At 30.6% G+C, this 26223-nt stretch overlaps 1 protein-coding gene across 8 annotated transcripts; it reads right to left on the bottom strand.

Moving 5' to 3' along the window:
* Nucleotides 1-816: 816 nt before the first annotated feature.
* LOC129302944 (uncharacterized) lies at nt 817-7279 on the bottom strand. 8 transcript variants are annotated; one of them, XM_054941879.1, is made up of 10 exons: nt 6685-7279; nt 6427-6542; nt 5619-5760; nt 5250-5531; nt 5004-5151; nt 3226-4194; nt 2874-3112; nt 2709-2782; nt 1763-1842; nt 817-1241 (listed from the first exon to the last, which is right to left on the bottom strand). In XM_054941879.1, exons 2-10 carry the CDS (start codon nt 6480-6482, stop codon nt 1210-1212), a joined length of 2022 nt encoding a protein of 673 aa, XP_054797854.1. In that variant the 5' UTR covers nt 6483-6542; nt 6685-7279; the 3' UTR covers nt 817-1209. The 8 variants fall into 8 exon arrangements, with proteins under 8 accessions (XP_054797854.1, XP_054797857.1, XP_054797853.1 ...); XM_054941882.1 differs by having other exon boundaries at nt 6427-6499; XM_054941878.1 differs by having other exon boundaries at nt 6689-7279.
* Nucleotides 7280-26223: the final 18944 nt, after the last annotated feature.

The raw sequence follows: 26223 nt of genomic DNA, 5'->3' as shown, positions 1-26223 counted from the left end.
TAAGAACGACTAGACGATGAAGTTACTTGTACGAAAGAACCGAAATTCTTTTTTCTTTTTCTCTTTTGATGCTACAAAAGAACCAAAATTCTTCAAGTGAATTAAGTTACCACTTGCTCCGTTTTAGCAATTTCCTCGAATTTTAATTCCAATGATGGACTATAATTTTTTTTAGAATTTCAAAAAATCTGTGATTCTTAATTGTAATTAATGTTTTAGAGCGCCCTTAAATACCATTTCCCCTAAAATTGATATGCCTTGTTTTTGTGGTGAAAAATCAATATGTTTGTTATTTAAATTTAAAATTTAACTTACCAAACTTAAATTAAAATTTCAATGGTAATTTTAATCTTGGATATAAACTTGTTAATTAATTCTAACAATCCACTCTTCAAATGTTTCCATGCTCAAATAATTGTTAAGATTTGAATAACCAAGTTTAGTCATGATTGAGTTGTAATAACTGAATCTCATATACTATTGATGGTTAAAAAAAAAAAATCTCATATAATATCAATAAAATATGTTCACCGGCATTCACCTTGAATTTCGTGAACTTAGGATAAATATATGAGAGCTACTTTAGGTATAAGCAATGAAGAAGATACTCCAGGACTTGTATGAAAACATGTTATCAGTCCTGATATAAATGACTTGGGATGAAATATATGAAGTTTCAGTCTATATGCAAATTCCTTGTAGACAGAAAAAGCCTCTGCTCCTGAATTCAGACAGTGTCTCCCAAATAGAATATCAAATTTAAATGTGGGGAATGAAAAAAAAAAAAAAATCCAATAGAAAGCTCAAATGCATGTATACATTCGAAGAAATCAATGACTATAGACAACTTCAAGAGTATTTACATTTCTTTTTTCGGCCAACTGAAGAGAATGTACAGGTTGGCTATACATAAATATATACATCTGATAACTTCGACCATAAAAAAGTCAACGAACAGAGGTTAACTTACAAATTAAAGCTAGCTCAGAAAGGGAAACAACAACAGGCCTTAATCCTATAGTAAACATTCAAGCAAAATTTGTTCAAAGCAGAAACGAATCTAAAGAATCCTATAGGCAATTGGTATTGTGTTTGCAGCATCAGCAATCTTACAAACCACAGAGCTCTGTCTGTTCTCCGTTCAATGTCAAGTTTGTCATAGTTATGTTGCAATGCAATAAACAGTAAAAATCTCTAATCCGTTGGGCCTCATCCAGTATGCAGTTTCTCTTTTCCTCTACCTGGAAATTGCCAGAAATAAGCTTAGGTTTCGCAGGCTTATTCTCATACCACAGAACAAAGAAAAGTACCGACTGGATGCTATCAATTATTTATGTCCAAGTCAGAAAGCATCAATGCACAATTCTTATTTGGTTTGTCTAGCATAAACCTATTAACTGAGAAATGCTGTGACCAAGGAGCAGCATTTGGATGTTTCAACAATGTCGACAAGTCTTATTTTAATGGGTGGGGTTAGCTACAGGATTGCAATGTCATTGTACCCTATCAACAACCAAACTTTGGATATATAGTGCTCTAGCATCTGACATTTTGCAATCGAGGAAAAAAGGTGACCTCAGTTCTATTTTTCAATAGATAAGCTGGAATATGTTTCACCCATCCTCGCCATGAAATCTACATAAATTGAAAGCTAGTCTTTCTAGTGTTTAAATGCTATCTTGATTCATATGGACTTGTGAGCTAAAACCATAAAATTATTCAGACAATAATTAGTTTTTGAACAGATTGTATCTTGTTCTACCTTCTCTTAAATCTGCCTGTTGTGATCTCTGTCTCTGACAATATAGTCTTCGGATAAACTCCTGTAGGTGATTATAAATGCTGCATATGATACATCAAATTAAGGTTAGAGCCAGATAATAATGCTGGATTGGCATCCACAAAACAATTATAAACTAGGAATGATTATTTGGATTTGAAGTAGATATTACTTGATTGAGATTCTAAACTAGGAATCAAGGTGACTAACGAGAACAAACGAATTCTCTGGATTAAATATCAACAAAATGCGTTAACTTCCTAAGACTGATGCAGGAAGAGGAAGAAGAGAAAGGAAAAACTAACGAAGTTCCCTTTCAGGCTTCCAAAAATTCCCCTTGTGCAGAAAGGAAAAGAAACCCACACCCATTGGCCATTAGGATCCACAATCCTTAGTCCAGCCAACAATGGAAAGTTTGGGAAGCAGGAGTCTCAAAAGATGGGGCTGCTGACCTTTTATAGACATCGTAACAAGTAACTATCACCTTTAATAATGAAATGTGCCTTAAATACTGAAGATTTTAAAATTAATAATAATCACCACAACTAAGACATACAACCATTATCTGACCACTGGACCACCACCAAGAGCAACGAATGATGCTCTTGAGCAGTACTGACATTCACCATTCTGCTTCTGATGAAAAATCATGAAGTGCTTTTGGCAAAGAAACTTAACTACTTGAAAGTACCATTATTACGATGCTGATAGTTACACAGCACTGTCTATCCTTAATGCCTGAGTGGAAGACCTATCATATGATCTAAATTATCAATAATGCCTTGGAAATTTCCACAGGGAAAATAGTCTTGAATAAAGGCATAAATCAGAGAGTGAAGCATCAAACAGCAAACATTTACTCACAGTGATATAGTTTTGTTCTATACATATCAAATGGGAAAAAAAGGAAAACAGGCAAAAGGAATACCTTAGTCGATGCCTGTTGCAGGCCATGAAGAAGGCAACAAATCCATTCAGTATACTCCTGACAGCACGGAAAATCTAGAAACATTGTTTTAAAAAATAACAATTAGGATAGTTGTCTTATTAAACCAGACAAATACACAAGTTCATTAACATACGATTGTGCAACCTGAGAAAAAAGGTCATTCCAAAGAGAGCGCCACATGGAAACTTTGTAGGTGCTAAGTGTTGCCTCAGATGATGATGCCACCACAAAAAAGCCAGAAACAAACTGCCATGTCTCTCCAAGAATATTATATATGGTTGTACATATGAAAGCCACAAAACTCAAGATTGCAAGGACAAGCCGAACTGGAGCATATATGATTTCCCAAAGAGTCCAAAAGATAGGATATACGATGGAAGTGGCTGCAGTCCAATCAAACATAATTATGCAAGCAATTAGCAAAAGACTTGTCTATGAATAAAATATCAGAATAAAATACAAAATGACAAGCTCTGAAGAAAAAATGGTAACCTACCAATGCTCCAAAAAAGAGTGATGATAGACCACAATGGCCAAAGTAAAAGCTCCAGTAGATCCTCAACAAAATTGTAGGAAGTCTCAATTCCAATCCAAACAACAGAACCCATGTTTTCTGCTAAATTATATAACAAATTCCAGCTTGGAAGAAGAAATCCAAAGAACTCCACCAATGGTTCCGCAAGAGGTTGAATAAGAACAGAGAAAAAGGATCTTGTGGTACGTGTGAAGGCAAGACACCACTTAACAGCCTTTTGAATGTTATGCAGAAACAACATTGTTCCTAAGTACTTTATCCTTGAAACCATCTCCCAAGTTTCTATCCAATCAAAAAGCGGCCCACATATACGAGATGCAGTTGCCTTAAGAACAGGGACATTTTTATATAAATCATAAAATCCTATTATGACAGTGACAACCGAGATAAGTGCATATAAAATTCTTGCCAGTGGGCACATCCATGGCCGATATAGATTACAGAATCCTGGGTAAGATTGTAAGAAGATGACCCAAGATGGAAGGCCAGCCTCTAACAATGTAAGCAACCGCAGATCAGGTACTATAACTTCCCTTAATTTAAATGGAAGGTCATGGTCATCAAACCTAAACAGTATTAGAACATCCTTATACTGAGTGTTTTCCACTACAATCTCAGAAACACCGCATGAGGTCCCACTATATATTCTATCGTCATCAATTCCCCCAGGCATTTCCTTGGAGTAGCTATGAACTCCAGCTCCAGTACCAAGGGACTTCATTACTTTTCTCCTTTTGTAAGGTCCAGATGGTGGAGGCGTGTGCAGCATGTCTTCCATCTGTTCCTGATTCTCACAATATACACCAAACTGGCTACCCCGACTGTCAACAGAACCATCCTTCACATTCAGCATACCATTGCACATTTTATCCTCACTGTCAATAGGTATACTCCCAGAAAGATCTTCACTAGCATCATAAAAGAGTTCCCCTAAAAATAATGCAGATGAAGAAACATTTAGAAACATTCTTTTTGTCTAGAAATTAAAGAAACCTGGCAACCTTTTGATACCATCAAGTGATGAAATGAAATGTAGCGCAATCTAGGATTACACAAATAATGTGAAGCAACTACATATACAGACAAACAGATACTTAGAGTGGAAGAGAGAGAACAAAGGAATAGAGATATGCAAGCATCATTACATGCGTTATGTATGGGTGTATGGTATAATAAAATTGAAGAGACAATTGAGGGGGGAGACTTTTTTTGCCAAAAAAAAAATTTGTTAGAGAAGGATCTGTTCAAGAGGGGATCTGTTTAAGAGTAATAGATCAATGAGATGGGGGAGGGGCATAAAAAGCCAAAAGAGAGAGAGATGCCAGAGTTGTTGAATCTGAAGAAAATTGTGGAATTCATTGTGACGCTGCAACTGCAGGAAGTTATTCAATGATGGCCAGGAGTACCTCTACCAGAATTGAAGCATAGTTTAAAATTGAATTAGTCAAACTTGAGTTTGAAAAAGAACACAATGTCTCCTTTAAGCTTTTTTCCAATGCCAAATTGTTGGCTTCAACTAATTAGAAAAATTTCATCCACGGCCGTGACAAAACAAAACAATAAATAGCCTCCTATTGACAGATACTAACTTATGTCTTGCCAAATTGGTGCCACATATCAAAATCCTAGCTCTTTCATTACATATGAACTTTATATATAACCAGATGGATAATTAGATTGCATTTTTTCCATATTTGTGAAATTAAACTCCATAAAAATATGAGAATCCATGTTACCACCTGTGGCAGAATCCAAATACTCTTTCAAAAGCAGCTGTTCAGACCGTGTTCCTGAAAACCATGAAGACATACAGCTTGCGGCTTGAGCAATGCTGTCAAATTCCCATCTTTTCATATATTTAGTTTCTATAGCCAATGAGGTGTCAGTCTGCAAAACCAAAAAGAAAAAAAGGTGTGAGAGTGATAGACTATAGTATAGAGTAGACAACTACAAATAGAATGAGGAGCATGCAAGAGATGCAGTACCTGAAGCTCATTCAAGTAACTCATACCACGGACACAGGCCCATTCAACTTCAAATACAATAAAGCCATGCAAGGTCCTATGTAATTCACTGCTCCACTGCAAAGAATTTCTTAGTTTTTTAACGGGCAGCAAAACTCTCTTTCTTGATGACATCACCACATCAATCAGTGAGAACCATCTTAGAAAGCTCTTTGGTTTACTTGTGCTTGGTCCAGAACAAACATCCTCTCCCTGGTTTCTCTGTCTTCGAGCTTTTGTGTTTGCAAAAGGAGACAACCTTGACTGAAATCAAATAAAAATTATTAACTTCATATTCCAGGATAAATGCCAGACAAAAGTGGCTTCAATAAATTATGGTTTTTTACCAACCTTGGTAACCATCAGCTGCCACAAGTGAGCGCTCCGAGGACCCAAGTCTCTCAACCATGGTCGGTTGTCAACCAAAATATATAATTTTTTACTATCATTGGCAAGGAAAAGACTAAGGTCTGAGAGGTATGACTGCAAGTCTCTGCGGGAAAAAAGAAAAAAAATCCTAAAAGATGCACTGGATCATTCAAGACAAATGTCTTAAAACCAAACGTCATCAATATGTAAACAAAATCACGATGACTCGTGATTTCCTTATCAAACTTTTTAGTAAATCTAAAAGGAATTTTTATCAATCCGATGTGGCAAATCATTTAATTACTGTAAGTTGAAAGAAAAATCAGCTGCATTTCCAACAGTTTTCTTTTCTGATTTGATAATAAATGAACAATATGACAATAAAGTCGAAGATCTGAAAAGAATATAAACCGGGATGACAAACTTGCCCGATAAAAAAACAAAAACAGGGATTACGCGAACATGGAAGCGAAGTAGAGAACATCATCCTTATTCCCCTTGAGAAACCAGAAACCTCCCCCAGTCAATTGTCAACTTGCAAATCATGTTGTTCAAATGCATATGTTATAAAAGACCAATCGAACCGCCTCTATGCAGCTCAAAGGAAGACAAACTTACGATAAGAACTATAAGCTGACAAATATTGCTAATCAAAGAAGATCAGGAGAATGAATATTTTTCCTCCTTTCAGGTTGTACTAATCATAATCAGCATACGATATGACATTTTAATCTACCAGCAATTGCTAGTAGCACGATATGATATAATCAATCAACTTCATCAACCTTACCCAATTTGCAAACTCCTAAGAGGAAAGATGCATCGCCCATCGTCACCTTTCCCCATCAAGACCGCGCTTTATGCTATTGAGACCCAAAATTCGTTCAAACCCGCCAATAATGTCAGCTTTAGTTCCCAGAAGTTAAAAAAGAGGAGGAGGCAAGGCAAAAAAAAGAGAGGGGAAAACAACACATCCAATCAGCTAACCAAGACATTTACAGAAAGCTGTAAATAAAACAGAAGGATAGAAGACGGGGGAAAAAAGCACCTACGAGAAGGGAATTCCATGAAAACGGAGTATATAGGCCGTAGTAATCACCGAGGAAAGTCATAACAAAATCAAAACATGGCAAAAGGTAAGAGGCGTGTGGGTGGGTACACTGAACCAAGGAGAAGGAAGAAGGGAGGCTTAATTGTAATCAATGAATTAAAAGGGACTAGAGGAAAAGACACATATACCGAAACAATGAGACCCAGAATCACATAAATGCAAGGTCAGGCCAAAACAAGAGCAATTCAATGTGACAATTAATCCAGCGTCGGCGATAAGAATTCAATTGCTTAGCTCGGAAGGCGTGTCAAGGAGAGAGCTGTTTGTCTGGATTTGAGTCAATGTCAATGAGCCGTAAGAGAAGAAGGCGTGTGAGAATCGTAATTTGAAAATCTATAATGGATGTTACTGGATGGGTGAGGGTAAAAGGGTAAATTGGGGGCATGATTCATCATGGGATATTCCCGCCACGCTACCCAGGGTCATAAATCGTAATTGTCCCTTCACACAGAGAGAGATGTAGAAGGAGAACAGGGAAGAGAGAAACAGGAAGAGGAGGGGAAATAAAAGGAGAGAGAAGGGAAAAGCTGGGAAACATGATAATGCGGGCGAGGTGATTAGTTTGGTTGTAAGTTGCGAGGATCGGTTGGCCGGGGGGGTGGTTCTGGACTCTGGTTTGTCTTCGTGTGGGTCCCTCCACCTATTTCTATTTCCATGTCTATCCGTTCTCTTGGGGGAAATTGCCCTTGGTCCCACATGAAGAGTTTAAATGGGATACTTCATTTTATAAATTTAATTTATTTTTATCTAATTAAATTGAGATAAGTATATTTTAATATGTTAATATCATTATTAAGAAAAATTTAGTATATAATAAATGGAAAATCAATCTTGATCTTTATAATTTTAATCCAATTATAATTAATTTCTTTTTAATTAATTGTTACTTGATCCTTATTTATAACTTAATTTTGAATTTTAATTCTTACAACTCAGTCTCTATAATTTTAATTAATTAAAATATTAATTTTTATATTTTAAAAATAAAATTATAAAAATTAAAACTAGTTTAAAATTTTAATCTTTATAATTTTTTTATAAGAATTAAAAAGATTTAGTAAATTTTAAAGTTAGCCTAAATTTTAACATAATTTTATCTTTTTTACAATATAAAGGCTAATATTTTAAATAGTTAAAATTATAATAATTTTTTAACTAAAAAAATTATAAAGATTAAATTGCAAGAGTCAAAGTTTAAGATTGAGTTAAAATCGAACCAAAATTCTAAAGACCTAATTACAATAAATCAAAGCTTGTTATAATTGAGTCAAAATTATACAGCTCAAATAATTAATTTACCCTATAATAAATAATCTCTAAAAGATATATATATATATATTCTTAATTTAGTTGAAAAAATTTTTACATATATAAATTTATTTTAAATTTAAATAAAAACGGTTTCATAAAGTAATAAAAATATTATAAAATCTCATATTATTTTCTAAGCTGTTAATTTGCTATATTAAAGTTATCATACAATGCGGGATAATTGTTAATAACTATAGTTATAAATGGATGGTAAAAAAAAAAAAACTATCGTTATAAATGGAGTTATTTTGTTCACAACTAACAAGCAATAATTAACAATGGTAATTTTGTAATTGACAATATTAATAATTAAAATAAAATTTTAATATAATTTTGTAATTTCATAAAATTGATTTTTTGTATTTAGATTCACAAAATTGATCCGAGAGTAATTTTTCCTAAACTCTCCCCCATTTTTTTTTAAATTATATCAATTAATATCCGGATAAATCTGGATAATATTGGAACCTCACTTTATTCCTACATCCTTAAATAATTTTGATAAATAAATAATATATTTTAGCATTTAAGATTTAAATACTTGAGATACATACTCATAATAACTTAGTTAATCAAAATCAATATGAATATGAATATCAATCATATTTTGTTATCAAGGTTAAATTAAATTAAATTAAATTAAAGTATATTATAAAACTAGTGACAAGCAATTCCACAGGCCATGTATCGGAAAATACACCACAATCCAGCTTTTGTTATGTGTGAAATCTCCAGCACGACGGGATTCATAATCATATATACCCTTGTGCCGACAGACATAGATTTTTTTTTTTTCTTTGGGCAGAAGACAAAGATGGATCACTACAATGAAGTTGGAAAGGAATCATGTTTTTTTTTTTTTTAATTGATAAACAAGGAATCATGCTTTTTCTTTGCTTGTTTTTGTCACTAACTCCTTATTCTTATTCCTATGTTCTCCTATCTGAATCTATATATATATATATATATAATAATAATATCTAGCACTGTTTAATCATGTTTATTAAGTATTGATTTTAATTTATTGAAAATATCTCTAGTTATTTATATACTACTTTGTAAATTGTTTGGTTCGTTTATTCTTTTTCTTCACTTTTTCCCTTGCTAGATATTTTCTTTACTTATAAAATCTTAGCATATCAACACTGCATGCCACTCAAGTGACACAATCCCATGACATGAAAACTTTTTATTCCATGCATTAATTATATCTTCTTTTTTTTTTTTTGTAATATTCAACCAACCAGTATCCTATAAAACCTGAGAGTGCAACCAGGTATCTCTTGAGCAATCATGTTTTCTATTAATACTAAATAATGCATGTCCGACCTGAAGTTATGAAAAAAAAAATTAAACAAAAAAATAGATAAAGTGAATGAGAAATAATTTCTCTCTTGATTGATAAAATATTACATATTATTGAGCCATTATAAAGTTTTCATTTACTTAAGAATGTACGACTTTCTTATCATATACACCCTCTGTTTAAAAATATAAGGTATTTTTTGAGGAGTTGAATGTTAAAAACTATAAGGTATTTTTATTTTTAATTTTTCAAGGTGTAATCATTGCTTTTTTAAAAAAAATTTCCCTATTGATAATGACTTTATATTTATTATAAAGTATTTAATAGGAATAAATATAAAAAGATAAGGTTAGTTTGAAAGTAGATAATCACTTTACTGGAGGGTGAGATTCAATTAAAAATATTTTATATTTTTTAATAAAGAGAGTAAGGTTGATGCTAGTTTGAGTAAGAAAATTGAAAATTTATACTTTTTTTAGCCTTTAGTTATTACAATAAATTCCCAAGTGCATTTCACAATAAAACATCTCTTGTTTAGAGAATTAATTTTTTGGGATAATAAAATTTTTAGTTCCTCAATTTTCCCTTAGTTATCAATTTAATCCTTCAAATTTAATTTTTATTAATTTAATCTCTTATATATATATTTTTTAAATCATCATGGGGTCTTTTAAGTTTTAAAACACAAATTGACTCTCAAATAATCTAATGTGTAAAGCATATTAATAACTTAACATGCATATGTAACTAAATAAAGGTTATGGCTACACGAAGGATGGATATGATAGGATTTTGGTTTAACTCGACATTTGGTCTCTTTCATCAAAGAATTGGGTTACAACTTGTAGTCTAGTCTAATTTAAGATTAACTTGAAGTTGAATATGACCTAGCCTTGACCTATAGGGCTGGGAGGTTGGTCTTGATAGTTTGTTACATCTTTTCCCCCTCTTTCCTTTATGAGAGGCAACAATTCTTTTCAACTTAATAAATTCAATTAAGAAAACAAAAATACTTATAATCATTAAAATTTATCACAAAACATTTAAAGCTAACCATAATAAATCTATAATAATCTCCAACAAGAACATAAAAACATTTCACTTACAATCCAAAGCATTCAAATTCATAACAACATTCAACAAACTTCCATAACACGTCTAAATTACATTACAACAAGTTAACAACAAACTTCAATCAATCTTCATTCAATCATCTCCTCCAGCATCAATTATACTTAATACATTTGTCAAAAATAAATTATATACACATATATAAAGTAATTAGTAAGTATAATAATGCAATATATAAATTTAAATTGAGAGACATAAAATTGAAAACATTACCTACAATGTTAGAAAAGAAAGTGAGAAAATGCTGCATTCAACTCAAAACTCAAGCTTTACATTATAACTACAATTATATTAAAAATAATTATAATTATATTAAAATAATTTTATAGGACCAAACCACATGGATTTAATTACTTTACTCCTTTTTCTAGGCGAACTCTTACCTCAGATGATCATACAATGTACAAATGTTTAACTCATAGCATACATATTCTCAAGCATCATGATTAGTATGCAATTTATCATTATCATTTTCATCACACCACAATCATCACTTTTCACAATCTCATGTTTTCTCATCACAATTTGACACGTGTCTCTACATAACTTACCAAATTTTCAATTATATCTTGTTACCCATTAATCGTATGAAACAATGCACAAGCTCTATTATAATGCATTTATATCCCATTAATTACTCCATTTATGCATGTTCACTCAAACAAATAGCTTTCAATAAACTCATAAATCATGCTCAATATATGATTTTCAAATATATTATACCACATTTGTACTAAAACAATTCACATATTTTTAAAAAAAAAAGTTCAGAGAGCAACATAACTAACTAACACATAAAAGTACAAGTAAGATTTCTTCCAATTACCTTGAATCTTTAAAATGTAAAAAATTTACCCCTCAATACAATTATTTTCAAAGCTCTTCTCAAGTTTGAATGGTATGGATAGGTGATTAATTTATAATTAATCATATCCATAATTATTAATACTTGCATTAATGAATTTACAACCCTTTACTCAACTACTTTAAAACCCTTAAACTATTTTTTAGATGAGCAAAAATTCTCTTCCATTAGTGATCTATTAATGATTTGTTAACAAAGGGGGATTTTTTTCTCCTCTAAAAAATGGTTTAAGGGGGAAAATGCCGCACTTATTAGCATAAGGCATCCAACGCACCTTAAAAGAAAGTACAATGGAAAAAATGTACTTTAACCATAATAAAAATAACAATAATATTTTTTAAATAAATTACAAAAAATGACCTTATAAAAAATTAATAATAATTAATTCTTTTAAATATTTTAGGCCATTTCCTATAATTTTCTTGATCAACTAACGATCACTCTCTAAAATATTACACCATCTAAATTTAATATTGTGATATTTTGCAACTTTGTATGAAAAAGGAGGGAATGAAACTCCAAATATATGGATCAAATTAATATTGTCTTGTTGAATTTATAACTTATTTTTTCAATTTTAAAATTAAAAAATATTGCATTATATGACAATATCAACTAAGAATAAGTGACACTTCGGTTCAAATATACATTAATTTGATCGTTAGTTAACTAAAAAATTTTAAAGAATGACCTAAACAATTTAAGAAACTTGATCAATATTAATTTTCTTAAAAGATCATGTTCTTAATAAATATTAAATATTTTAATAATATTTATTAAATTTTATTTTAACAAAATTTTATAGTGCCCAATACTCCTAAAAAAAGAGTTTAAAGACAAATTATACTAAAGAACATGCTGGGGTTAACGGATAACTAATGGAGAGAATTTTTCTCCTTTGGAAAATTATTTAAGGAAAAAAATGCTCCACTTATTAATATAGAGTGTCCAAAGCTCTTCAAAAGAACGTATAGTAAGAAAAATGCACTTTAACCCTAAAATCAAAAATCTCTTTATGTAGAACTGAATTGTTACTTTTAACTATGCTTTCAAGAATGTTAATAAATGACATGCTAGAGTTAATGGATCACTAATAGAGAAAATTTTTTCTCCTTTGAAAAATGATTTAAGGGAAAAATACCCTACTTATTAATATAGGGTACCCAGAACTTCTTAAAGAAAAATATTGTAAGAAAAATATACTTTAGGGCCCAAAAATCAAAGACCTCTTTATGTAGAATTGAATTGTTGCTTTCAAGAATGTTAATAAATGCACAAATGAGCTAGTTTATTAGGAGTTTCATAACTCTTATGATATTACTACTTTTGGTATTCCACCTTTAAGGTCCGAAAACTTTTTAAATTCTAACAAGACTTAATTTTAGTGTCTCCTTGCACAATTTTTCCATAATCATCAACGTAAAAAAAGGATAAATGTGTAAATTTTGCTATAAACTATTTTCTAAAGATTATTGAGTAGCCTATACTATGAGGTGATGCAAATAAATCATCAACTATATAAAAATAAAGCATCTGCCACCTCTCGTTTATTTTTCACTAATGGACATCTATGTGGGCCCACCTATCTTCATTTGACCATTGATTTAATGCTCTCTCTCTCTCTCTCTCAAGCTTCTTCATTTCAATCAATGGAAGTGCAACTAATAGGCATGTTCGAATGTAGAGTCGTCTTTGAGAATAGGCAAGAAAGTCATCTAATAAGACTGATGCCAATGGACTTGTTTAAAGGGATGGATGAGCAAGGATTGATAATGGCTATGAATGTCAATGACAATGATTCGCTCGACATTTTTGGTGGGGGGTTATTATTGCTAATAACAAGCCCATCGATGCTAACTTTTTTAATAGCTTTAAAGAAGACTTTGATGATACTAATATCAACTCATGTAGTTTGCCATGCTACTAGAAATTATGCTTTTGAAGTTTCCTTTTAATGTCAGTTTTATACACAATCATTGTTATAAATAAAGTGATAGCAAAAATATACATATATAAAAATTCAAATTGTCGTTGGCAAGACATTTGCCATCGGTCAATAAATAACTAATATCAAATATGTAAGTAAGTGATATGGAAACATGGTTTTCAACATGTTACATGATAAAAAATAAAAAAAATTCATACCTTTCAACATTGGCTACTTAAGTAACTGATGTCAAAAAAGGATACGACATCAGTCATTTAATAATCAACATTGTATCCCTTCTTTTTAACCTCATCGTGCATGCATTCCAACTGCTCTATTTTTTCCAAATTTTAATTTTCAACTTTCTCTTCTCTGTCATCAAACCCTCTGAAGTTGAAGAAGCAATCTATCACTGTTGAAGCCAAAGATGAGCGTCGTCAAAGTTGCCACTGTCACTATCGAAGCTGCGAATGTCACCATCAATTTGCTCTACACTACCTTCTTTGTTTCCATTTATATGATATTTTGGTACTTTTGAGTTACATTTGCTTCATTTCTCTTTGTGAGTGAAGTTTAATCTTTTATTTATGGCTTCCATTTTCTTTATTCCTTCTTCGATTGTCTTCTATTGCCAGTTAATCTTCCATTTCAATGGGTGTGCTTCCTTCTTCCTTTTCCTCCATTATTGGTTGTTGCTTTAGGTCGGTCATTTGGGTTGTATTTTCATGTTCGTAGATTCCAAGTAAGTATTACAATTTTTTTCTATTTTTCTTTGCTTTATGAAAATTTTATTGGCTGGTTATATGTTTATATATATGATTTTTTGTTGTTTTTATTTTTTTAGGAAGAATGACAGAATGGTCCCAAAATAATTAATTAATTTAAGTTAGGTCTCAAGTGTTAAATTTTAGAAATTTGCAATTCAATCTTTCAATTTTGTAACTCTGTTGTATCGAATTTGTAACTTGCATTCAAAATTTTAATAGGAAAAATAAATTTTTTATTCTTCAACTATGTTAAAATATGAAAAACAAGTTACAAATTTATCACAATGCAATTGTAAAATTAAGAGATAGACTTGCAAATTTCTAGAGCTTGGCACTTGAAATCTAGCTTGAATTAATTGATCATTTTGAGACTTCTTTGTCATTCTCCCGTTTTTTATAATTAATATAATTGTTTTCTTATGTTAAAATGATTTTGGATAGAGGGATTAATTTTTTAATGATGAATATTTTTGGATAGAGGAATGAAATTTGTACTTGTTTAGGTGAATTGAATTTGTTATAATGATTTTTATCCCATAAATGTTGTTAGATGGTATAATGGAATTTGTACCTGTTTAAATAAATTGTTATATGATTAATTTTTTTAGAATTATTTAAGTTTTCAAATTGCTTGAGATTTAAGTTAAACTTAATTATTGTTGAAATTTTAGGAGATCTTATTTTAAGGGAAAACTTTGCCAATTTTTTTATTTTTCTAATCTTCACAAAGCTTAGATTTATAATTTATAATATAGTAATGGCTTGTGAGTTTGATTTGAACTTTACTGTTGTTGAGATTTGAGTTGAATTTTATTTTTGTTGAAAATTTGAGAGGTCCTATTTTAAGGATGAAATTCTATCAAAATTTTTTTAATTAACTTAGGAAAGTTTTAAATATAATATTGCTTATGTTGATTAATTAGGTAGTTAAATAATGGACCGTAATTAGATGAATGTTAGGAGAACAAGTGAAGAATATGAGAATGAGGTGGAATATTTTCTTGAATTCACTAAAAAAATGCTCTTAGTAAAAATGGATGGTATTTTTGTCTCTGTGTTAAATGTTTAAATGAGAGTCGACTGGGTATTAATAAAATAAGAGAACATTTGCTTTGTGATGGAATAAATTTGAGGTATAGGAAATGGATATGGCATGGTGAAATTGAAGGATTGAGTTCCATGTTTCAAGAGGAAGAAGTAAGTGAGAATGTTTGGGATGATCAAATAGAGAATATGATTCATGATATTGAAATAGAGTTCTTTACACAAGCAAATGCATGTGAGAGCTTGCAAAGTGATGCAAAGAAGCCTTTATATCTGGGGTATAAAAAATATATACATTTGATTGGTGTGTTGAGATTGGTCAACTTGAAGGCAAGATATGGGTGGAACAATACAAGTCTTACTTGGTTGCTTGAATTGTTAGTAGATATGTTTCTCAATGGTAATATACTTCTCAACCATCATTATGAGGCTTAGAAAATCTTGTGCTTGATGGGTATGCAATATAAAAAAGGGAGAATTATATCTAAGTCCCACACAAAAAAATTAATTATTACAAGGTTCATTAACAACTAAACTAAGGTCATTAACAATTCATTCAATGGCCTTAGTTCAGTTGTTAATGAACCTTATAATAATTAATTTCTTTGTGTAAGAATTCAATATAATTCTCCCTATAAAAATACACGATTGTCTTAATGAATGTGTGTCATATAGAAAAGAGTATGAAGAGCTACAAAAATGTTCAAAATGTGGAGCATCATGAAATAAAGTAAAAAAGGACATCTATAGTGATAGTAATAAGATCACTAAAGGTGGCTCACCATTAAGGTTTTGCGGTATCTTCTAATAATACCACAATTTGTACGTTTGTTTTCTAATACCACAGAAGCAAAAAATTTAAGATGGCATTTTGATGAAAGAATATGTGATGGTAAACTTCAACATCCAATTGATTCTCCTTAATGAAAAATGATAGATTCAAAGTTTCTTGATTTTGGTAGTGAGCCCATAAATATTGGACTTAGACTTTGTACGAATGAAATTAACCCTTTTAGTAATCTTAGTAGTACATATACTACATGGCCAATTCTTCTGGTGATTTATAATCTACTTTCTTGGTTGTGTATGAAAAGCAAGTATATAATGTTAATCATAATGATCTTTGGACTAAATCAACCCTAAAACAATAATGATGTATACTTGGCACCCTTAATTGAGGACTTGAAGATGATGTGAGAGGAGGGCGTTAATGTATTTGATATTTAACAACAACAATCTTTTAAGCTACATGTCATGATTTGTTTACATGATAAATGACTTTCTTGCATATGGGAACTTGTCCTAGTACAATGTTAAGAGGCATAAAGCATGTACTATTTGTGAAGAAGGCACACACTTAACATTTAAAACATGAAAAGAAGATAGTCTACCTTAGTCATATGAGATTTCTTGATTGGTACCACCCTTATCACATAGAAAAAAAAAAGCTTTGAATGGCTCACAAGAGTATGAATTTGTTCCCAAGGCATTAATTGGGGACCAAGTTTACCAATATGTAGAGAAGATTAATGTAATCTTTGGTAAGAATTGGAAGACTGCAAGTGAGAAGAATTTGTGGAAAAGAGGTTTATCTTCTTTGATCTTCCATATTGGCATTTTCTTGATGTGATGCATGTGGAGAAAATTTTTTGTGATAGTCTTGTGGCCACATCTTTGCACATTAATGGAAAGGTTAATGATGTGATAAATATTAGACTAGATTTGTTTGAGGTGGGAAATAGAGAGTGATTATTTGCATGACGAGAAGAGGGAAAAAGGACTTATCTACCCCTTGCAGCCTATACACTTTCAAAAAAAGAAAAATCAAGCTTTTGTGAGTGTTTATATAGTATTAAAGTATCTTAAGGACATTCTTCTAATATGAGAAATCTTGTGTCAATAAAAAACTTGAAGCTAATAGGCTTGAAGTATGATGATTGCTATTTATTAATGCAACAATTGTTAGTAGTTGCTATTTGAGGCGTATTAAAGATGATGTGAGGCATACAATTATAAGGCTGTGTAGTTTCTTCAATTTTATTTGCAGTAAAGTCATTGATCCTGATAAAGGCTGTTGGAGTTTCTAATCTCGCTATAAGGGGACTAGTCTCACAGGTAAGGGAACATGAGGGGTCTAAGTGAAGAGTATGTGCATGAAGAGGTGTTAACAAACTCATCTTTATATCTTGAATAACAAGAAAGAAATCCAATATTACTTAGCTGCCTACAAAAAATGTTGAAGGATAAAAACCTAAAAAAAGAAAGATATGTAGCTAGCGAATGAACACAACAAGACATTCATTAAATGGTTCAAAGAAAAGGTTTGCAACAAGACCAATGTGATTGATACAATAAAAGGGTTAGTTGAGGGGCCTCATTTTAAGGTTGTATATTGGGGAGGGTTTGACATAAATATGTGTTCATTCTATATGAAAGCCTAAGATGAAAAAAGTACTATGCAAAATAGCAGAGTGACAGTGGTGGTTGAAGCTCAGCACTTTTCTAGTTCAAAAGATAAAAATTTGAAATGGGCACCCATATCTTATTATAGAATTATTAAAGAGATTTAGGAGATTAACTGCACCAAATTCAAAATTATTATTTACAAATGTAAGTGTGCTCATAAGAGGGACATACAAATAGAAGAGATTGATGGATTTACCTTAGTGAATCTTGATAGAGTGGGTCACATTGATGAGCTCTTCATTTTAGCAAAACAAGCAAAATAGGTGTTCTATGTGACTAATCCAACAAATAAGCAATGGTCTATTGTTCTTCAAGGCACAAGATAGACTGTTGAAGCAAATGGTGATGATGACCCTAGTTTTGATCTTGACAAAACCCCACCTTTCACAACAAATCCACATCAATATACTATTACAGATTATCATTGCAAAGGAATTTGGGAGAATGAATAAAGTAATAATTTTATTATTTTAGCTTATATATTTGCTCTTGCTTTTCTTACTTATATTTTTATATTTTTGATCAATCTATCTCACCTTGTTGCTTCCATTAGGAATATAGAAGGTTTTGAAGGAAGTGATAATACTATTAATTCACTTGGTGAGAAAAAGGGTAAAGGCCCTACAAAATTGAGAAAGTTGGTCATACGTCATGGGATTATAGAGAGGTTATATATTGAATTTAGTCCAAACTTAGTTCTACTCAATGCTGAGGGAGATCAATTTATCAACTTTATTTTATATAGATTGGAGACAAGTAACACAAGCTATTAAAGATTAAATTTGGGAAGGAAGTTCTAGTAAGTACTACAAACTTTATTACTACTCTTTGTATAGTATTCTTTTAAATTTTTAACTTATTTAAAACTTAATTACTTTGCAATTAACTTATGATGTTTCTACTACCTCTGAGATGAAGAGGCATTGGTTATAGAATGTTGCTGAGTAATGGAAATATTTCAAGTCAAAACTAACTAGAGATTACATCCCTACAAATGGGAAGAAGGTGAGTCAAGATCTGTGTCAAAAGTATAATTTTCTTAATCAAGACACTTGGAAACAATTTGTGGCATCTCGAAACGATCATGAATTTCAAGTAATAAGTTTTCATTTAATTTCCATATAATGTTTTATGACTTCAATAATTTAATTTTTTTTCATTTGCACAAAAATTAAGCGCCATAAATAAAGTAATATAATCACAGAATATCTATTCTCATTACATGTCTCGTGGGGGATATAAAAAAGTTGAGCATAAGTTGATTGAAGAAGATCAGAAGAAAATAGAGGGAGCAGCAAAATTAAATCTTACCATTGTTGTTCAACCCCCATCACGCCCAACTCGTTAAAGAAAATGGAAGGCTGGGAGGATCAGGAAAGAGGAGTATATCACTTTAGAGGCTAATGCAATTGTTGAAAAGATCATAACTAGTTAAATATTTTATTTCTTTTTCTAATTGTCTTTGAAAATTAAGTAATCACTTGGCTCATATGTTGTAGGATTCACTAAAAGAGCAAGCTTCCTAAGGTTCCTTTACTCTAAATAGAAGGATGGATATTCTATCAGCTGTAATTAGAAAGCTAGAACATCCTGGTTAAGTCAGAAAGGTCAATGGAGGAGTTAGTCTCAAACAATACTTTAGATCGGCTCCATGAAGATCTCCAAGAAGTATGTCCAAAGATGAGATCTATCAATTGGTGGCCATGATTAAGGATGATACTCAAGCTGAGGTTCAGGAAGAGGTTCGACAAGAGATTCAAGCTGAGGTTCGACAAGAGGTCGAGCAAGAGTTTCATGAATCATTTTGAGAAGACATGATGGCCTAGCTTTGTGAAGAGATGAAATCTATGGTCACTAGCATGATAGTTTTGGGAATTGATCAGGACACCCTAGGTTTGAATTATTTAATTTAATATACATTTGTATTTAATTTAATTTAATTTAACATGGATATGTATTTTATATAGACTTTTCCCATTATACCAAGCACAAAAGGTAGCAATAATCTATCGAGGACAATGATATTGGCACTAGTTAATCCTGACCCTACCGTACTGTATGACAATGAATGAACTTCTTGTTATCTTTATTTAAAGATTCTAAAAAAATGTGTTATTGTTGAAGATCAAATATAAAAGCTTGGACCTACAATTCATCATCTGAAAATTAAAGTGACCAAGTTAGGGTGACAATTACATGTGTTCAAAAGGGTGAGAATAATGTACAATTGTCATTTCCTACTTTTGAGTTTACACAATAGGCCAAGCAAAGGTTCTTTCATTCTATAGCCTAAAAATCTTGTGTCAAAAATAGATATAATATCACTAGAGGTAAAAAAAAAAAGTTATTATTATGTCATTTTCTTTGAGTTAATTAATTTATTATATAACTATTTCATTTTATATTTTAATAGGAACCTAAAAATGTTGTTAAATTTCCTTGCCTAGCACAATTGCGTAAAATTTATAAACATATGAAAGAAGGCATTATTATTAAAATGCCATTAGGGTTCGTAGGCTTATGGCTATGGAAATGGGATATGATTTTAGATTCAACAAGAGGGATCTCAAGGAGTTCCTAAATTTAAAGGAGCTGGACATATCATGAGCTAAATTGGAAATCTTGTAATTTTCCTATCTACTTTTTTCATTTATTTTATTTTATGTTCATATTACTAACATTTTGATTTCATTTTAATGATAGGTGCTTCTATAATATTTATTGTGCAATACGAAAACAAAGCACATTTAGGTTTTTGCGCTTGAAAGCTGTGTAGAAAGCTCACAATATAGTACATAGGAGGATGACATATGTGATGAATCATATGTCAGATATGAAATTGTCATGTTATCTAGCGCTAATTATTGATGGACAAGTATTTTTTATTTGGGCATGTGTTTGTGTTTGTATATATATTCATGTTAACTAATACCTATTTAAATTTTTATATGTTATAACTACCATTGGTCACTTTGTGTTTTGTGCTAGAATCAAAGTGTAGTTTACTGATTTTGTTCTTTGGGCAGAAAATCAAGTAAGGATTTAACATGGATTTTCAATAAGTCAATTTTTATCTATATAAAATTTAACTTCTAGATATATTTATACTTTTGTAATATTTTTTTATTTACAAATGATAATAGTGCACTTGAGACATATTATATATTTATGTTTGGAGAATGAAAGCAAAAATCACCGATAGAATGGATTTACCCTAATGTAAGTATGAACCTTTAATTTTCACATTTAATTATCTCTCACATGTTTTGGTTTAATTTTAAATTTTTATTTATTTTAGGGCTTAGGCAACCATGAAGCACAGAATGAGGACATTATATTATCCGTTACATGTATGAGATAATTCAAGTTGGAAGTACTAAAAGACTACATGAGATATTTGGTTTTATTATTTTATTTCAAATTTTTTTATTTAATTCCTTAAATTATTATTCTAATTAATATTATCATTTAGATTTTTAATAATAGGAGCCTTATAATGAAGAAGAGATTATCAGCATTCGAGATATTTTGGCTCGACAACTTCTATAAGAATACTTTTCAAAGTGAAGAGGTTGGAAAAAAAGTCTAGTTTTTTATTAGTTGAACAAATATATAGTGTAGTTATAACTTCTTGTGTAGTGATTAGGGTTCTGCTGGCTCGCTGTTTATACTTGCTGTATGATCTATACAATTTAAAAGTTTTAAATTCTGGATGTATAAAAAAACAAGAATTTTTTTTTTAAAAAATAGACTTTTAACCACGGTTATTTGGAAACTATTATTGAAAATGACTTTTAACAACAGTTATCTATAATAACCATGGTTATAAATATTTTAACAACGGTTGATGATAATTGTTGTTAATGACTTTTAACAATGATTATCTAACAACTATTGTTAAAAGTTGATTTTTTTTAAAAAAAAAACATAAATTTATTTTTTATGGACTTTTCATGTCGGATAGGTATAAAATCTATATGAAAAGTAATTTTTAACATCAGTTAAATAACCAACATTAAAAATCTACTTTTTATTTTTCTTTTTTTTCAACTTTTTTTTAATAACTGATGTTAAAAATCCAACATAACCCTTATTAAAAGTCTTTCTTGTCGTAGTGCCACTCGAAATTCATTTGACTATTTAACACACTACCTCCCCCATGTTTTCATCACCGCCTTGTTTAACTGATTGCCACGATTCTGCCATCAATAGCCACTATTAATAGCAAGTCCATCCACGCACTCGTCCTCTAGAGGATAAACGCAATCCCTCATGCTAAATTGACTCTATTCCTTCACTTGTCGCTGCTTAATCCTAGATCCTCTTCCTTTGCCTCATTGTAGTTATGGTTGGCCAAAAGATGGGAAAGAGAGTTGCAAGCCAAGTAGCCCATGCCCCCTACCAAGAACATGAAGAATTGGTTGATATGTGCATCAGATCAAGAACCTTAAAGTAAAAAATCCATGACTTGTTTTATGAGTGAGTTGCCTCTACAGATGAGATCTGCTGTCCCTTGAAAAAAATTAAATCTCTTTGCTTAACTAGTTTTCAGCTAGACCATCCTCCTCCATTGTTGTGATCTCTTCTCTGTAGCTTCAACTCAAGATTTCTACTTAGGGGAGTTTCCGATCATTCCTGCTACAAAAGCACCACCTCCTGTTCCTGGGACTAATCTTGTTTCAATTGAGAGAGCAAGAACCTATGGTAAGTATCTTACAAGTGAGAAGGAATGATGAGCCATTTATAAGGGAGATGATGGAATATATATGAGAGAGAGAGAGAGAGAGAGAGAGAGAGAGAGAGAGAGAGAGAGGGGGGGGGGGAGGGAGGGGTTTAATGAACATGGCCCCACAATTTTGAAGAAACGGTCATTTATTGAAAATAAATGTAAGGTATCAAATGTTCTATTTTTTATAACTGATGATTTATTTTGTACCGTCTCATAATATAAACTATCTAGTAGTTATCAAAAAATAGTTCATGATTAAAATTGTATTTTTATCCTTAAAAAAACTAAAAAAATAAGAAGACAAAGAAGCAGAAACTTTTCTTTGCTCTAAAAAGGAAAGAATTATAGCAAAGAAATCTAAACCCCATCCCAAAGGAAACAAGAAATAAAAGGAAAGAAGTACGCAACCATTTGTGAATTCTAATGCAAAGTTCGTTTATGTCCTTTTTGTCCCATTGTTTAAAAACTATTTTGTCTTGTTCCACACTAACGGGGGCACTTTCCAACAAAGCAAGGCTCTTTAGTGTAACCCCAAAAAATAGAAGTAAGGCTTCTATGGGGAAAACAAAGTAGGGCTCTTTACTCTTTAGAGAGTCAAAATATATTAAACTAAACTAAAATTATTATTTTAATTTAACTTAATTTAATATACAACAGAAACTACTATATGGTGCATTTATATGTTGTGATTTGTGAAAGAAAAATACCACTTGTCTATATTTATTATCGGATCATGCCTTAAATAATATTATCTTTTATAAGTAATGAGAAAATTACTACTAATTTTCATGAATTTAAAGTATAAAAGATGTAGGAGTACTAATCAAATTTCAACGAATGGTTTAACGTAAATTAATAAATTTACCATGGGTAGTATATCAAAATATCCAAGCCTTGAAAGTAAATAGTAAATAAATTCAATATCTTCACCAAAAAAAAAAATCAATACTAAAAGTGGCAAATTTTAGTCTCCGATATTGTCAATTCTTAAATTCACCGGCTTGAGATTCTCTTGAAGCAATAATGTGTCGTTGAGGCATATTCAAGCCTGAAACTTGCATTTACTTTTTTAATGTCAGATCTAAAATCAAATGGAAAAAAAAAAATGAACAACATTCATATATCTAACCAAACTAACCATCATGCTCATCCATGTGCAGAAAATTAATATAGAAAGCAAGGTCTTTGTATGGTATCAATTATTCAGTTGGCCTGAGACCAAAGTGAAAAAGACAAAAAAAAGAAAAGGAACATGCTTGCATGATGCAAGTCTATAATTGCATTTAATTTTTTAGTACAATTGTTTTCAGATTTTTTTTTCCTTCGTTGCCAACTCGCTTTCAAATCTAAAAAGACCAATTATTTAAACATAATTTACACGTCTAACCAGATCCAATATATATATATATATATATATATATAGGGAGTTATTGTCTGAGAAATCATATCATGGATGATGTATTAACATTTCATGAAAAAAATTTAATATCAGACAAGTCTATGAACTTCAAAATAATTATCTCATTTTGTGATTCTCTTTTATTATTTATTTATCAGGTTGATGTTTATTTATCATTCTCTCAAATATAATTATACTTATATTTAAATTTATAACACTCTCTTTATCTCAAATTATAAAATACTTTTAGAGAAGATTTAGTTTTTCAAAATACAAGACATTATGATAAAAATAAAGTTTCATTAATAATACTTTTTTAATATTACACTTCTCATAATTCTCTCTTTTTAATTTTTTTATTAATAAAATATTAAATAAATGATATTTCTGAAAGTTTATATTTTTGTCTTGAAAAAGTAAAGTTATATAATGTATTTAATAAACTTTATTAATATGTGAAATTTTATTAAGAAGTGTCTTATAATTTGACATAGATGGAGTATAATATAATGATAAACTTTTATTTATTTATTTATTATTATTATTATTATTATTATTATTATTGCACTCACTAATTTATACGAAACGGCGGAGTTGGGATATAAAAAATAGGAATAAGAAGCACACAGATAGTGGTTAGATCAGTGAACAAGTTTCCACTGAGCAGTCTGATCAAGAGTTTGAATACATTGATTGGGTTATTATTTTTTTTTTTCCCCAACCCTTGTTGACCCTGAAATGACATTATTTTAAGTTAAACAAAAAATAACAGTATGTCAAATTTTTACTTTAGTAACTCTGATTTGTTTGGTTGGTTAAAAAAAAAAACTCTGATTTGTTTGATTATGTATGGTCTAAATATGAAAGTTTCAGAATTAATGTCTTTTTAATTTACATATTATTCCTTTCGTGATTATATATGAACAAATTTATATATTCTAATTAAAGCATATCATTTTAATCATGAGTGAGTTGATTCAGATTCAATTAAAGTTAAACTTACTTCTAAAAAAAATATTAAAGTTAAACTATTGATTTTTAAATCTCTTTGGTTTAACGACGGTCCAGTTTTTAATAAATTTGACAATTGTAGAGGATGACCTAATTAATATTCTGACTTTTTTGGTGGATGAACTGTTGCAGGGACGGCACAATGGCCCACCAAAAGAGAGAGCACTAGCAAAAGGACAAGATATGCGGCAAAGGCGCATCCACTTTAACGTATGGTGGTCCTCTATTTGGGTCCCACCACTTGAAAGGATTAAGATGATTGAGCATGGGACCCACCGGAAGTTCTGAGTACAGGTTCATTCAGCGACGTGATGGAAGCAGGCGGGGCCCAGTCGGGAGCTAGCCGTTTGTTATAGCAAGATACGGAAGCTCCGTTGGTGTGGCTGTATGGCACAATAAGGACAAGCAAACGCTGGATCATCTTCACGTGGTTTAGCACTTTGAGAGCATCCGCTATTCGATTAGCTTATTTATTTACTTTATTATTCAGTTTCCGTCGTAATTACAAGATACTTTAATTAGGAGTTAGGAAAATAAGTTGTGCGTAAAGATCACCCATTTAAATTTACTTTTATAAAAATTTAAGTTTTAAAAAATCAAAATTTTTAATACAATCAAGCTTCTAATAGCCGTATAAAAACAGAGTCAGACTTAACAGTCCTTCAGTCCTCATATTTTCAAAATATATTAAAAAATAGGAAAAATGAATGTTTTGTAATTCATTTTCCAAATTAGTTTCATGAATTAAATAAGATCTGTGGCCAAAGTTCTATCTCCCTTTTTGTTTCCAATGAATTTTGTTATTTAAAATGTTTTTCATGATGGTGTGATGCTATGAAATAATTATTGGTATGGTTTTTTGATTTGTTAGCAAGGATAGGTGTGGAATTTTAGTTTCTCTTGACTTCCATTTAAATGTAAATACAGTCAATGTGAAGAAGTTTTGGGAGTTTTAAATATGAGGCATTAATGGTATTGTCATTATTATCTTATCTTATATTTTTAGCCTTTTGAACTATAAAATCTAATATTGAATTTATAATAAGTATTCTTCTAACATTTAACTTTTTATAGATAATATCACTATCCCTTTAATCTACTATCTTGTCTCAAACTGATACATTTCTAGAGTAAATTTGATATTTGAAAAATAAAATACTTGATAAAATAAATTGCATTAATGTTGCTTTTGCAATATTATTCTTTCTATTATATTCTCTCTCTTTAATATTCTTTCAATAAATAAAGTATTGAATGATGATATTTTTAGAAGTTTATATTTTATTTTTTAAAAAAATCAAGTTGTAAAGTGTATGTAATGAATTTTATTGTATGTGTATTTTATTTAAAAGTATTATGTCTTATAAATGGGGACAAAGTGGGTGTTTTGGAATGTGATTGGTCTTAAATAATAGGATTTAAGTGACTTTAATTTTAAAAAACTTCTTTCAATAGTAGCAACTATTATGATATATTGTCAATAATATTCATGTAGGGTATAAGCAATAAGTAAATTCTCA

The sequence above is a fragment of the Prosopis cineraria genome, unplaced genomic scaffold, assembly GCF_029017545.1.
Source record: "Prosopis cineraria cultivar Desert tree isolate PC_DT_omini unplaced genomic scaffold, ASM2901754v1 PC2, whole genome shotgun sequence".
Taxonomy (NCBI): Eukaryota; Viridiplantae; Streptophyta; class Magnoliopsida; order Fabales; family Fabaceae; genus Prosopis; species Prosopis cineraria.
This window is presented reverse-complemented; position numbering and strand designations above follow the sequence as displayed.

What these genes read in the sequence shown, in the direction of transcription:
- LOC129302944 (XM_054941877.1), bottom strand. Translation starts at nt 6,482, where the DNA reads ATGGGGAAAGGTGACGATGGGCGATGCATCTTTCCTCTTAGGAGTTTG. An exon ending in GTATTTGGATTCTGCCACAG is followed by an intron (nt 4,195 to 5,003) that starts GTGGTAACATGG and finishes CATTATTTTTAG; the next exon opens with GGGAACTCTTTTATGATGCT. An exon ending in GGAATGACCTTTTTTCTCAG is followed by an intron (nt 2,783 to 2,873) that starts GTTGCACAATCG and finishes CAATGTTTCTAG; the next exon opens with ATTTTCCGTGCTGTCAGGAG.